The sequence below is a fragment of the Lissotriton helveticus genome, chromosome 7 (genome assembly GCF_964261635.1).
Source record: "Lissotriton helveticus chromosome 7, aLisHel1.1, whole genome shotgun sequence".
Lineage (NCBI taxonomy): Eukaryota > Metazoa > Chordata > Amphibia > Caudata > Salamandridae > Lissotriton > Lissotriton helveticus.
In genome coordinates, this window is record NC_136068.1 from 400,105,136 (window position 1) to 400,120,731 (window position 15,596).

The window sequence follows — 15,596 nt, forward strand, 5'->3', positions numbered from 1 at the left end:
CAGAATACCATTGACTGTAGTAAAAATCTCTTCCCAGTACACAGAGATACCCGGGCTCGACCAGGCCAGATGTAAGAAGTCCACGACTAGGGAAAGGCATCTGTTGCAACTGGAATTCGCACTAAGTCCCATTCTGATCATTTGCACAGGGGTGTAATATAGTCTGTGAAGGAATTTAAAATGGATGAGGCGAAGGCGGTAATTGGAGAACAGAGCATGTACCTGCGCGCAGCAGTAATACCATTGGGCACCAGTCAATGGTGGTGTAATGTCGTCAGCCCAGGCTGTCCTACTGCTTGGGGTGCATATAGATGCATATATTTGCATGCTGGTATATAGCTTCATGACTAGCCTACGCGGTGAGGGGGCGATAAGAAATTAACCTGAAATGTCGGCAGGGCAATGGGAAACTAAGTATGTAATGAGCAAATTGAAGTGTGGCTGTATCGGCCTGCAGAGCGCCTTGTGGTGCTATGAAAGTATTGAATGGGTAATAAAGGACCAGATCTGGGGTTCCACCATGTTTGAAGGGCAGTGCAGTATCTCCCAGGCAATGCACGGTTGAGAACCCACATCCAGGCCAGCAAAACAAGACGAGACTGAGGCTGGCGATAAAAATGGAGAGGCATGGGGAGTAGCAAATTATTATATTTTTGCTATGAGATAACAGGAGATGCTTCCATGCAGCAGCAGGATAAGGAGGATGAGGAGAGATGTGTGTGCGTATATATATATATATATATATATATATATATATATATATATATATATATATATATATATATATATATATATATATATATATATATATATATATATATATATATATTTTTTTTTATATTTTTTTTTTACACTGACGAAGCCTGCGAAGGCGAAACGCGTCTGTAAGGGGTGAGGGGGGTTGGTGCTATTAAATTTTGAAACCGGATACCAGTGTGCCTACCTTCTTATTTCTGCAACCCATAAGATTGGACACAGAAACGTGCGTTTATATATATATATATATATATATATATATATATATATATATATATATATATATATATATATATATATATATATTCACTGAAAAAAAGCATAGGTTTCAGGCCTTATATAGTTAGGAATTAGCATTTAAAAAACCTTTAAAATTCAGTGAAAAAACTAAGTTTTAGGGGTGTTATAGTTAGCTGGACATTTCACTCATACAAAACCATTGAAATTGCTCCTATATAGTTAGTGGTACTAACTATATTTCGCGCACCCGCAATCCACTGCTGATGATGTCACATATTACATCATTCATGACATGGTCAGTGACATCACTGATGACATCTCAAATGACATCACTGATGACATCATCCAGTGAATGTGGTTTGCTTCGTTATTTAAATATGCATTATAGTTCAGTTCAGTTCTTTAGCTTTATTCGATTTTTTGTTTAAAATCATAAAAGCATACATTTAAAAACACTCATGACAAGAATTACATACAAATACACAAAATAGAAGGAAGATAAAACATTATTCCATGTTGCATAAATAAGTTCCCTTGTTTCATAGTAGAATTCATGTTTTTCCATACCCATGGCCAATGAACATTGTGACCGGATAGTTCAAGGTGGAGAAGTCATGGCCACACAGTGTACGCGTATTTCTGCCCTTCGGGTAAACTGATTCTGCCCTTAATTTTAGTCTAGGCGTATATGCCCTGCTTGGGTAGAAGTCTTGTAGGTCCCAGATGGATATAGGGCCAACACCTTCACGGGGGTACAAAGTTCGCAGGTAAGGAACGACTGAGCTACTTTTAAATTTTATTAGAACGAGGTCCCCGTCAATATCTTTCTGTAGGGGGCCTAGCCAGCCCACCCTTCTAACTGACTTGATAGTACCATCTAGACCAAGGGGCAATGGCCTGTTTTTAGTTAGCCAATATATGACTTTGTTAAGTAAGTCTTGTTCCCGCTCAGTTTTTCCATGTTTGATTTCGGGAACTCCTGCAAGAACACACACAAAGGGTGCAGCCTCCGGGGGTAGCTGTATGTGAGTAGTATTCTTATTAGGCTCTACTTTTGAAACAGTATATTGTAAAGGACCCGGTTTGTGATTAGCTTTAGGTACATCGGGGAGTGAAGGGCAGATTTTAATCTCTGCCCTCTCACCTGCATCCTAATTGTTAACCACCGCTATTCGAGCGGGTCCGGTTCCCGGGGTGGGCTCTTTCAGCAGCAGACATCTCGGAGTGGGGTAGTTGGTGTTTGTCTGCTCGGGCGCCATCTTCAGGGAGCGCTTTAGTGCGCAGAAGCACACAGGGGACGCCTATTTAAGGCGAGCTGCTTCAGGGTTAGCCCTGACTGACATTTACATCGCTGCCTAGCGCTTCGTGCGCACGACGCTTTTTTGCATTTTAAAACGACCTGGTTTATTATTTTATTTCTTCCTCAGTTATTTGCCTTGATTTTAATCTCTGCCCTCTCACCTGCATCCTAATTGTTAACCACCGCTATTCGAGCGGGTCCGGTTCCCGGGGTGGGCTCTTTCAGCAGCAGACATCTCGGAGTGGGGTAGTTGGTGTTTGTCTGCTCGGGCGCCATCTTCAGGGAGCGCTTTAGTGCGCAGAAGCTCACAGGGGACGCCTATTTAAAGCTCCCTGCCTAGCGCAGCGGGATCGCCTCTCGCGTAGCCTGAGTCGTGCCAGAGTCCTGCCCGTCTGCGCCCGTCCGCGTCAGACCGGGCCAGACTGCGCTTAGGGACTCTGATTTACAGCTATGCCTACTCCTGCACCTCAGGCTGTACCTATGATGTCCTATACAGGTGAGTTTTTGCGATCACTACGCCCTCCTAATTTATCCTGCTCTTGTTGTTCCTTACCGACCCATAATTTCAACTGTGGAGGTTGTACTTTTCGTACGGGTAAAATGTCTACCTGTAAGGCCATGAAACCGGTCCATTCGCGTGGTCGCAGAAGGACAAAGGTACCTCCTGCTAAACATCCTATTCTCCAGTTCTGGAATATTAATTGCCGGTCGCTACCTAAACATAAATCAAATATTTTTGATTTTTTGGTCGCTGAGAAACCTGATGCTCTGTTCCTAACGGAAACCTGGCTTCATGGTAGTTCCGGCCCGGATATTGCGTGTGCCGTCCCTAGCAATTATGTCATATTGAGACAGGACAGAGACTCTGGGAAAGGAGGAGGTATTGCTATAATTTTCAAGTCTTGTTACCTTTGCAAACTTGAAACTTTCCCTCTTCCTGGTTGTGAGGCAGCACTTTTTAAACTTGCTATTAACCCACAATTTACTTTATCTGGCCTTTTGATATATCGCCCTCCCGGCAATGCCCATACCTGGATATCCGTGCTCACCAACTCTATAGCTCCTCTACTTCTTAAAGCCGCAAATTTTACTATTCTTGGCGATTTAAATTTACATCTTGATGACACTTCTTGCGCCTTAAGTAAGAGTTTTTTAAGTGATTTAGAGGTATTGAGCCTGATGTTGTGCAATTCGGGTCCCACTCACTCGGCGGGGCATCAATTGGATCCAATTCTTTCCAATCTTTCCTTTGACTGCTCACAGAGTGCTCGTCCTTTGGACTGGACTGATCATTTCGCAGTCCACTTCGCCCTATCTGACATCAAACTGCCTATTTTGAATAGACAGGGCAAGGGCGAACTAGTCCATAGATGGGGTAAACTAGATATTTTGAAGTTTAACCAACATCTCTTTGATACTCGTCCTTTAAATGACGAAGCCCCTCTTAAAGACCTGAATTTGGCAGTTACATCTTGGCTCACGAATGCTGTAAACATCGTGCTTCCCCCTACTCCGAGACTTTCCAAACTCCATCGATGTCCGGCCCCCTGGTTCTCGCCCGATTTAAAGGTTCAGAGAACTAATTGTAAGGCCTTGGAAAGGAAATGGAGGCGCACTTACTCTGCTTCTCGAAAGATCGCTTACAAAGAAGCATTGAAGGGATACCATTCTAGGTGTAAAGAGGCAAGAGCTACATACACGACAAATATAGTGTCGCAAGCTCAGAATTGCCCTCGCACTCTATTTGCAGTGGTTAAAAAATTGACTGGTGCTGATACTTTACCGACCCCCCCAGTCTTGGAAGAAGCCCAATGTAATTCCATTGCGGAATTTTTTATCGCCAAAGTTGAGCGTATTAACAACTCCATGAGTGCCTCTAACACAGCAACTCAGTCTCAACTGGGGTGTGCGACTATGACTGTACCTTTGTCTCTAGGGGCAAAGATAACTAACTGGCTTCTGTTTGATGATGACTCGTTCCTCGCCTGCCTGAACAGTGTAAGATCTGGTTCACCGCGTGATCCGGTGCCTGCTAAAATCCTTAAGTTGCTCGATTTTGATTGTCGGCGCCCTCTTATGAGACTTCTTAATACCTCCCTGAGTGAGTCTCCTGTGCCACAGGACTGAAAGCATGCGATGGTGGTCCCACTTCTGAAAAAGGCTGGTGCGGACACATCAAACCTTGCCAACTTCAGACCTATTTCTTTGCTGCCTATCTTCTCAAAGATACTGGAGAGGCATGTTAACACGCAGCTTTCTCTTTTTATTGAAAATCAGGGCTTTTTACATCCATCCCAGTCCGGTTTTCGAGCTCACTATTCTACTGAGACTGCATTACTAGGGGTAACAGAGAGACTTCGGCACGGTATCGATCGCGGTGAAACTTCTGCTCTCATCCTTCTGGATCTGAGCGCAGCGTTCGATACCGTGTCCCATTCCATCTTATTAAATTCTCTCCATTCCCTTGGAATAGATGGCCCCGCACTTGCTTGGTTTGCCTCCTTTTTAAGTGAGCGCACATTCCAAGTTTTCTCTCAGAAAGCTGCATCCACGATATGTTCATCGGCGTATGGTGTCCCTCAGGGGTCTATTCTCAGCCCGCTGCTATTTAATATCTACATCAAACCTCTCGCTACCATCGCAGAGGAAGCCGGGCTGACTATTTTTTCATACGCCGATGACACGCAAATCGTTTTTTCCCTCTCCAGCACTGAAGATAACAGCGTGTCTGGTTTGAAAATTGGTTTGTCACTTGTGGCTGAGTGGATGCAGAGGCATCTCCTCAAGCTTAACGGTGATAAAACCGAGATCATTATTTTGGGGAAACAGAAAGATCTCTGGGGCCCTCAACACTGGCCCAGCACTATGGGTCCTACCCCTCTACCAGTCCAGGTGGTACGTAACCTGGGTTTTCTCATAGATGATAGACTGTCTATGAGGCAACAAGCCACCAAGGTGGCGGCCATTTGTTTTACTACCTTACGATGGCTCCAAAAAATTCTCTGGATGTTGCCTCATGCCGCTAGGAGAACCGTAGTCCAGGCGTTAGTAACATCTCGCCTGGACTACGGTAATGTTCTCTATCTTGGCGCAGATGCCGCGACTGTCAAAAAATTACAGGTCGTACAAAATTCATCAGCTCGTCTCCTTTGTAATATTCCGAGGAGGTCTTCGGCTGTGCAGGCTCTTCGCGATCTCCATTGGCTCAAGATCTCGAGTCGAATTAAATTCAAAGCCTTATGCTATCTTTTTAAAATCAAACAGGGTTCTGCCCCATTGTATCTACAAAGTTTAGTCCAACCCTATAGGCCCCAGCGTACTTTGAGATCATCGGCCAATTGTGATTATGTTATCCCCAGATTTAAGCTAGTGAAGATGGGTGGAAGATCCTTCTCCCATCTTGGCCCCAAGTATTGGAATGCCCTGCCCGTTGCCCTGAAGACCGAGACCAACATGCTCTGTTTTCGAAAAAAACTGAAGACTCTACTCTTTTAAACTAATTCCCTGTAGCTCTTGTTGCTAAATTCAGCTGTGTCTGATGTCAGTTTTCTTCTTCAGTCTATCCCTTGCGCCGGGAAACCCACTGCGGGTAGCTGTTGCGCATTATAAATTTTAAATAAATAAATAAAATAAATAAGGGATAGGGACTAGGGGACAAGTTTGAATGTTACTTTTGGTACCAAGTGAGCTCGGACAAATTGATGTTAAAGAAATTTCAGTGCGGGTTTGGCTGGCCTTTAAACATTTCTCTATTCCCAACAACCTATCCTCTAGGGTGGTAATTTTAACAATCAGTGGAGAGATGAGTGAGCCGACCATTTGTTCAATCTGAGCCAGAAAGTTCGAATTGAGGGAGGTTATCCATTGGTCTATTTTTTTTCCCGATTTTTGGAGGGGGTTAGTTGCAGTCAGTGGGGAGCTAAAACATAATTTTTGCTGTTTTGATTTATTCCCTATGTGCTTATCCCCATCCCACTTCCTTTTACTAGACAAGGACTGCGAAGAGACTGTGTTTGGCGTATTAACATTTTTGGGTTGGGCCCGGGGCTGGCGATTGGGGTAGACATACTGGTTTGTTCAACGAGGCAAGGGGAGGAACTTTTAATTTCATTTCTGGGTTCCACGGTGGCATACCTTGTTTTGCAGAGGGAATTTAGTTCATCCAGGAGCGAGAGGTGTTGCGTTATGCCATTGGTTGGGTCAAGCGATTGGTGAATAGATGTACTAGTCTTGGCAGTTTCAATCAAATTGACGGTGGACGGAGATGGCCTGCTTGGAACTTGTGTCCCTGGATGCAAGCCTCTATGGCTGATAGATCTATTGGTCACCCCCTTGTGTGTCATGATGGGGTTTGCGATTGTTAGGCTATCACAAGGTTATGACAAGGTCTCAAGAAAGTCTGAGGATATTAGAATGTTCTCAGCTAAAGTTCAGTTTGTGATCCCTTGCCAAAATGCCAAAAAGGACATAAAGTTATTACCTTAGCAGTGAAATGGAGTCAGGGGGAGTGGCCCCGTCCCGTTCTCCTCGTGCCACAGAGGGCCCGCCCTTTGCCCGGGCTTAGCCCGCGCGCGAGCCCGCTACGCGAGGGCTGTCCTTTTTCTATCCCCTCCGGGGGCGGAAGTAGCAGCAGAGGAGTCTGGGGGATGTAGTTTCCCCACCCCACGGCAGCCACTATCCTGTAGTTCTGCGGCGGCGGGGAGAAGCATCAAGGATTCCCAAATGTCCTGTGGGCAGCAGTGAGCAGGTAGGGGTGATTCTCCCCCCAAAACGAGTCTTCTACCCCCCACAACGAGTGTTCAAAGGAGCGCCCACTCCACCAGGGATGTCCTCCTTTTTCTATCCCCTCCGGGGGCGGAAGTAGCAGCAGAGGAGTCTGGGGGATGTAGTTTCCCCACCCCACGGCAGCCACTATCCTGTAGTTCTGCGGCGGCGGTGGAGAAGCATCAAGGATTCCCAAATGTCCTGTGGGCAGCAGTGAGCAGGTAGGAGTGATTCTCCCCCCAAAACGAGTCTTCTACCCCCCACGAGTGTTCAAAGGAGCGCCCACTCCACCAGGGCTGTCCTTTTTCTATCCCCTCCGGGGGCGGAAGTAGCAGCAGAGGAGTCTGGGGGATGTAGTTTCCCCACCCCACGGCAGCCACTATACTGTAGTTCTGCGGCGGCGGGGGAGAAGCATCAAGGATTCCCAAATGTCCTGTGGGCAGCAGTGAGCAGGTAGGGGTGATTCTCCCCCCAAAACGAGTCTTCTACCCCCCACAACGAGTGTTCAAAGGAGCGCCTTATATATATATATATAGCAATTTGCATTAAAGAATGAGTGGATATATAAAAATAAATATTTGGATGGAGGATTTAGTAGCAGTGTAATTGACTGTTTACTTGACCAATTTATAGTGTCTCACTAAATATAGTGGATAGTGACTAAACTGTTTGAATATCTGTATCACTTTGTCAGTTGTTGTGTAAACTGGTTCTCCAGTTGGTTACTAGCTATATGAAAGTCTGTATTAGTTATTGATTAGTTAACTGAGTATTTGTATGGGAGAGTGAATGTGTGTGTGGTTCGGTGTGGGGGGGGGGGGGTGACTGCCCAAAGATGTGTGAATAGTTGATTCACTAGATATATGAAGTTAAAACTACATGTTCTAACAGTTGTTTGGGTGAGTGAATATCTTTATGGGTGAGGTGATGAGCAAATATATTTCTCAATGGTACATGTCCAACAAACTAGAAAAATAAAAGGCAGTGCATGTGTAAGTTGTTGTATATTAATAAGTATACATAAGACTCAATGATTGTGTGAGTGACTGTATGGATAACTTTATACTTGTAATAATGATTTTATAATTCACTAAGTATGACTTACTATCTAAATGAATAGATGAAGTTGTGTTTGTATAAGTGTGTAGCTAAGTAAATATGTAAGTATGATCCATTGTTTGCATAAGTGAGTAGGATGACTTCATATGTGAATAGGATGTGTGCTGGTGTGTAATGTCGATTTAGGTGTATAAGTATTTTTGATAGTGTTCTATTGTTCATTGACAGCATGTATGAGTGAATCTACAGGTAAGTGATTAGATGTGTGTGTACATCTATGAATCACTGAGTGGGTTTTTAGATACTTGTATTGCTGTAACAATGGATTCAAATATGATACTCTGTATTTTACAAAGAGTGATGAAAGATTTTACTAGTGTATGAAAAGGTGTATGTGATTGTCACGTGGATGATGTCATCAGTGATGTCATCAGTGATGTCACTGACCATGTCATGACTGATGTAATATGTGACATCATCAGCAGTGGATTGCGGGTGCGCGAAATATAGTTAGTACAACTAACTATATAGGAGCAATTTCAATGGTTTTGTATGAGTGAAATGTCCAGCTAACTATAACAAGCCTAAAACTTATAGTTTTTTCAGTGAATTTTAAAAGTTTTTTAAATGCTAATTCCCAACTATATAAGGCCTGAAACCTATGGTTTTTTCAGTGAATTTCAAAGGTTTTTTAAATTCTAATTCCTAACTATATAAGGCATGAAACCTATGTTTTTTTCAGTGAATTTGCAAGGTTTTTTAAATGCTAATTCCTAACTATATAAGGCCTGAAACCTATGTTTTTTCCAGTGAATTTCAAAAGTTTTTTAATACTAATTCCTAACTATATAAGACCTGAAAGCCCACCAGGAATCTCCAGTATGCGCCAGGGGACTGCATTGCAGAGAGGTGTAATGAAGCCACGCCCCTTTTTACACCTCACTGCAACGCAGCCCCCGTGCATGTTTGAAGAGGGGGAACTAATTCCCCTTGCATACTGGGGGCCCCTGGGGGCCAACTAGCCCACCTTGAACCTCCAGTATGCGCCAGGGGGCTGCATTGCAGAGGTGTAATGAGGCTATGCCCCTTGTTACACCTCTCTGCAACGCAGCCCCCGTGCATGTTTGAAGAGGGGGAACTAATTCCCCTTGCATACTGGGGGTCCCTGGGTACACCTCTCTGCAACGCAGGCCACTGGCGCGTTTGCAGAGGGGGGACTAATTCCCCTTGCATACTGGGGGTCCCTGGGTCATATCTGCCCAAACGCCGAAATTCCGAACGATTGAAAATGACTTTTCATGAGAAACATTTGGATTTGGATTATCATGTCCTATACTTTGGAATTTTTGAAAGACTGACTTTGAGGATGCTATAAATTACTAAAGTCTGCCCGAATTGTGTGGATAAAATTGATACCTAGTCACTTTGAATAAGAATGTACTTGCGTCTCGTCTAACATTTGGAAGAAATATCTAGTTATATGACAACAGGATACCGACATAACTTGAAGGAAATAAGAACGCCCTGAAGAAGTTCTGTTGTACAGAACGAAACGCGTCAGCTGGCTGTGGTACATTTAAGGAAAATAAAAGCATTTGAATATACACCAAGATTCAGCGCTTCAATAAGGACTCTAAGTGATATGATTTGATTGGACTTATTGTGCAAGTGGTGCAGAGCCAAACTTTGTAATATTCTCCACTACTCTCTACTACTTACTCTCTACTACTCCACTACTCTCTACTACTTACTCTCTACTACTCCACTACTCTCTAATACTCACTCTCTACTACTCATTCTCTACTCACTCTACTACTCACTCTCTACTCACTCTACTACTCACTATCTACTACTTCTCTACTACTCACTATCTACTACTTCTCTACTACTCCCTATCTACTACTCTCTACTTCTAAATCTCTACTACTCACTCTCTACTTCTAAATCTCTACTACTCACTCTCTACTACTCACTCTCTACTACTCACTCTCTACTACTCACTCTCTACTACTCACTCTCTACTACTCACTCTCTACTACTCACTCTCTACTACTCACTCTCTCTACTACTCACTCTCTACTACTCACTCTCTCTACTACTCACTCTCTCTACTACTCACTCTCTCTACTACTCACTCTCTCTACTACTCACTCTCTCTGCTACTCACGCTCTCTGCTACTCACGCTCTCTGCTACTCACGCTCTCTGCTACTCACGCTCTCTGCTACTCACGCTCTACTACTCTACAACTCTCACTCTACTACTCACTCTACTACTCACTCTACTACTCACTCTACTACTCACTCTCTACTACTCACTCTCTACTACTCACTCTCTACTACTCACTCTCTACTACTCACTCTCTACTACTCACTCTCTACTACTCACTCTCTACTACTCTCTCTCTACTACTCTCTCTCTACTACTCACTCTACTATTCACTCTACTACTCACTCTCTGCTACTCTCTCTACTACTCACTCTCTACTCTATTACTCTCTCTACCTCTCTACCTCTCTCTACTTCTTTCTCTACTAGTCTCTACGTCTCTACCTCTACACACGCACACATACACATATATATGCATATGCATTTATGTATGTGTATATATATATATATATATATACACATATATACACACACACATATATAAACATATATATTCTGCATATCAATATAAATACAAATATAAATGCATGCATACATATATGCATACATATGCATGTTATTTACATGAAAGTTTTAAAAACACTAATAAAAGCAAAGCTAAAAAGCCACCTCATTACAAACAGAATGGCTTTAACTTAAACGAGGGCGAGATCTATTGCATTTTCAATGCTTGTTTACTTTGGTTCCATCAAGAAGGCATTCAGATGTGTCACACATTTGCCATAAATTCTGAATGTTAGCACTCTAGTTGCTCATTAGATCACTGTAGTAGAGCTACTGCTCACCAGGGAAGTCTGCTGCTAATCATACTTTCTATTTCTATGGCAAAATGAACCCCCTCATTTTGTTCCTTTTTAAATTAAATGTTTTCAGACTTACCACTTCATTCCAATCAAGATGGCTTCTGGTGTGCCATACTTTTGTCATAAGTAAGACTTTTAGCGCTCTAGTTGTTCTTTAGAACACTCTGGGACATTCTGTCATTGGGCTATACTTGGGCTACATCTGGGTGATATTTGGGCTACATTTGGGCTCTTTTGTCTCTGGTGGCCATCTTGGGAGACTGCATGTCAGAATTTTTTAATGAAATAGAAGAGGATTTGGGAAGTCACTCAAAATGTGCCCTAATTTTTCTTTCTGCAGCACTAATCATACTTTCTATGGCAAAATATACCCCCTCATTTTGTTCCTTTTTAAATTAAATGTTTTAAGAGTTACCACTTTATTCCAATCAAGTTGGCTTCAGGTGTGCCATACCTTTGTAATAAATAGGACCAGCGCTCTAGTTGTTCTTTGAAACACTCTAGGAGGCTGCAGTAGAACACAAAGGAATCAACTGACAGTCTCTGTCCTTGTTGGATGTACATGTTTTACTGAGAATGTCAGACTTCATTCTCACATGACTGAGAAAGATGATGTGAATTTACAGAAAATATGCTTTCAGTTTAGCTTGTAGATCCCCTTCCAAACCACTGTGGGAAAAGCATGAGATAATAGTTTTCTTTCAAACATGATTCATGATATCCTAGCAGAAGGCTTTTTCACATGGTAAAATCACCTTAGAACACACCACAATTCCTAAAATGAGTATGGTACCATCAACAAATGATTTATAATGTAACTAAGGTCCTAAAACCCTCTATTAACTACAATGCTTTTTAATGAGGTGCTATCATGTATATTGGTCCCAAGATGGCTGCCAACACTTCTTGGATGAAGTGCTGACAGCCAATCAGATCTCACGATGAGATGTGTGGTTAGGCTCCGCCCAGATATATATGTGTTTTTGAAGTTAATTTTCATAAAAACCACTGGAGAATTTTCACCAAATATAGCAAAGGCACTTCTGCGTACCAGTCCCTACAATTTTGCCAAGTTTGGTGTAATTCCGTTCAGCGGTTCGGGCTGTAGCCTTGTCAGAACGTCCTATGGAAATTAACATGGGGAAAACACGTTTTGGGACCCCCCTTTTTACGAATCTCCCCGAAACTTTCAGGGAAGGAGCGCAGCAGAGCTGGCCAAAATTTTGGAAAATTACACGCAAATTCCTCAACCGGCGCCAAAGTTATTCCCAATAGAATGTTGCGGATTTCCTATGGTAGCTAGGATATGATATATATATATATATATATATATATAGATATATATATATATATATATCTCTCTCAAGTCCTGGGATCTGGCACATGAGTGAGACTACTCCGTGTTTGTAACTCAAATCAAGATTGTAGGATGGAGAATTAAGACTACATATATTTTTGTTTTCGTTGATCGTGAGCCTGTTCCAAAACTACTTGCCTGGAATAATAAAAATGATTATTGTACTCTTATGTTGGGACTCCTTTTCCAGGGTGATGAGCTCCAGGCACTTTCACACAAAACAGTTCAAATATCAACATAACACAACAGTGACACAAATGTTTGGTGTGTGCATATAGTATTTACCTCAGGCTACCGAGCAGAAGCTCTGCCATGGACATCATGCAACAATCAAATGCTTGTCTTGAAGAACAAGCACCATCTAATTGGCTAGGCACCCACAAAAGAGAAGCTCAAAACTATTATGCCAAATAGTCTTGACTCTGTCCCCTACTTTAGGTGTTAAAACAGTCTCAGTGCAAAAAGTGCCCTCTCTTAAGAACACACCATAGTCGATGGTAGAAACCGCTTTGGTCTCATGCTAGGTACACAAAAGGTGATGTTCCTACTGGAGCATGGCTCAGGCTGATTTGCATAAAAATGGGTCTAGTGGCATGGTGAGCAAAATAATGATGGACTGAGATATGGTCTGAGTAATTACCTGTGGCTGAGATTAATTTCAAGCATTCCACCCATCTCTATTTGGTTAGCCATGGTAGGCACTTCATCTCACCTGGAATGGAGTAAACTCCCTCTATTGGTAGGAGGAAGGGTTTATCAAGGTCTCGAGCTGGAAGTGGTATGTACTTATCAACAGTATCCAAAAGGTGCATGATGGAGTTCAAGCCAATCTCTGGATTTCGATGCTGATTAAAAAAAGGTGTAGTTTTAGAGCTACTCAATACACTTATCGTACACAAATGTTAGTCACTGCTACGCTCATACAAGAAACCACCCAAACATTAAACTCTCCACCAGTGAGGCCTTCTCCAACCCAACTAAACCCAACACCCACTACAGTGAAACACCCCTACAGCTAAGAGTAAGTGCTATGACATTCATGGAAAAGTATCACCAGTCCTATATTCCCAGAACCAAACACATACACCAGCATAATCTGCCCAAAAGCAGATCCCATATCAAAACCCATTCATATCCATACCCCAAAGCCTGTCAAACAAATACTACACCAACAGCTTGCCCATTGAAAAATAAACTTTATTTGCACCCCTCCACCCAAAAAGGAGAGGACGTGTTCATTTAATAAAAAGGCTTCCACAGAATTGTCATGTTAACCTAAACCCCCTTAGTCTGAGCCACTCAAAATTTTGAAAACTAGCTAGGCCTCAATCTTAAGATTACATTTCCTTGGACCTCACCTCTAGCGCACACAGGGCAGAGCCCACAACAACAGGCGTTTTCTCTCCATCGTATCCAAATTCAGTCAGAAGCTCTCGGATCTCCAATTCCACCAGGTCTAACATTTCCTTGTCATCCACGGCGTCCGCTTTATTGATGTACACCACAATGTGTTCCACTCCAATCTGAAAGAGAGCGCAAAGGTCAGCACGGGGCAAGTCAGATGGTTTCCTGTGGCAATCAAAGGGTGAGGTAGGGCACATACCCCAATAAAGGATTGTCTCTCTGACAGCAGCAAGTGACCCCAGAACCATGGCATTATTTTCCAATGACTGCCAAAAACATTCCTGTGAATTATTAGGCTCACCTTCTGCTAGCCATAAGGTATTCTTTAGTTGATGTAGGCACTGGTGATGAAGAGGACACCCAGAAACTAATTCAATACTTTGTTAGTGGTATTAGTGAGCACTGTGGCACTCAACCCCACTTCAGAGAATGTTAAGACTCACCTGTTTTGCTAGCAGTAAGTGCTCCCTTGTCTGCGGCATCTGACCATCAGTTGCTGCTACCACTAATATGCAGCCGTCCATCTGGGAGGTGCCAGTGATCATGTTCTGAAAGGAAAAATAAGCACCAGATAAATCAACACAGACTTAACTCAACCAAGATGCATCCCAAATCCTCCACACCCACCCAGTACCTCATAATCAGGAATTCTGAGGCACTCAGCATGAAGCCTGAGGTACCATCCACAAGATAAATTCGAAGAAAACATTTTACTACTCCAGTATGCAAACTTCTACAGAGTTGCAAGCTTGTTAGAAAATTCCTGTACGAGGGTGAGATCCCAAACACTCAAGATACTTCACCAACTCATCTACTCTATGCTCCTCCTGTTTGCTTTGGCCTAAATAAGATGCAACTCTAAAATCTCACTTGGGGCACTCTTTTTCTAATAATTCTTTGGCAGAAACTTTGTATCCACTGTGCATTTAAATTGTATTGCTTAAGGCACTAGTTTATAATTTGTGACTTGCAATATTGAAGTATATTTGCATGTTTTATTAAAGCAATATGCTTCATCATTTAGCTGTTTTTGTCATTAAGTTTCATTAATTCCAATATGCTATATCATTTACTATAAAACCAATGACTTTACAGTCAGTCGGTTAAATCTCCAATGTAGTACGATTACAATTATAATATTTCGCGTTGTGCTTACATCCCTAACTGCTTATTCAAAGTTACATTTCCATTGTGTCACTTAAAATGATGCTGGTGGACTAGAGAGCTGTTTAAAAGATTGCTGTGGCTTAAGGAGGCTCCCACGGTTGGAGCTGAATATATATATATAATAACACCAGCAGGCTAAACTACAGAAAGAAATGGCCAAAGATACTGACATAGTTAAAGTGCATAATTAGGATTCAGAGGAACGCTCGCGGAGGAGCAATTTGCGTATTCTGGGCTTTCCTGAACTAACAGAAACGGGGAGAATGGAAGACTATATTGTAGAATTGCTGGCCCCTCTCCTGGGACATGAACAACTATACCAGATGTATATGGTCAAAGGAGCTCAGATTGCTAGGAACGAGGCCTGCTCCTAGAACCCTGCCACATCCAGTCAAAGCCTAACTGCCGTCTTACTGCGATTGAGATACCGTACACTGGTTGGCTAGAGACAAAGGAGCTCTGAAACACTCTGGATTCTAGTCTCATTCTACCTAGACTTCACAACAGCAGTGCAGAAAGCAAGGTAAACATTCCTAGAGGTAAAAAAAAATAAACTACTGGATGATAATGTTAAATAAT

General features: G+C 42.6%; 1 protein-coding gene across 1 annotated transcript in view; it reads right to left on the reverse strand.

Moving 5' to 3' along the window:
* The window catches only part of TUFM (Tu translation elongation factor, mitochondrial), a 210,473-nt gene that overhangs the window by 57,608 nt on the left and 137,269 nt on the right, over window positions 1-15,596 (reverse strand). Inside the window, exons 5-7 of the mRNA XM_078652266.1 lie at window positions 14,294-14,398; window positions 13,805-13,969; window positions 13,159-13,291 (exon numbers count right to left, since the gene is read on the reverse strand). Of these exons, the coding sequence (XP_078508392.1) occupies window positions 13,159-13,291; window positions 13,805-13,969; window positions 14,294-14,398 (403 nt within the window). The remainder of the gene's footprint in view (window positions 1-13,158; window positions 13,292-13,804; window positions 13,970-14,293; window positions 14,399-15,596) is intronic.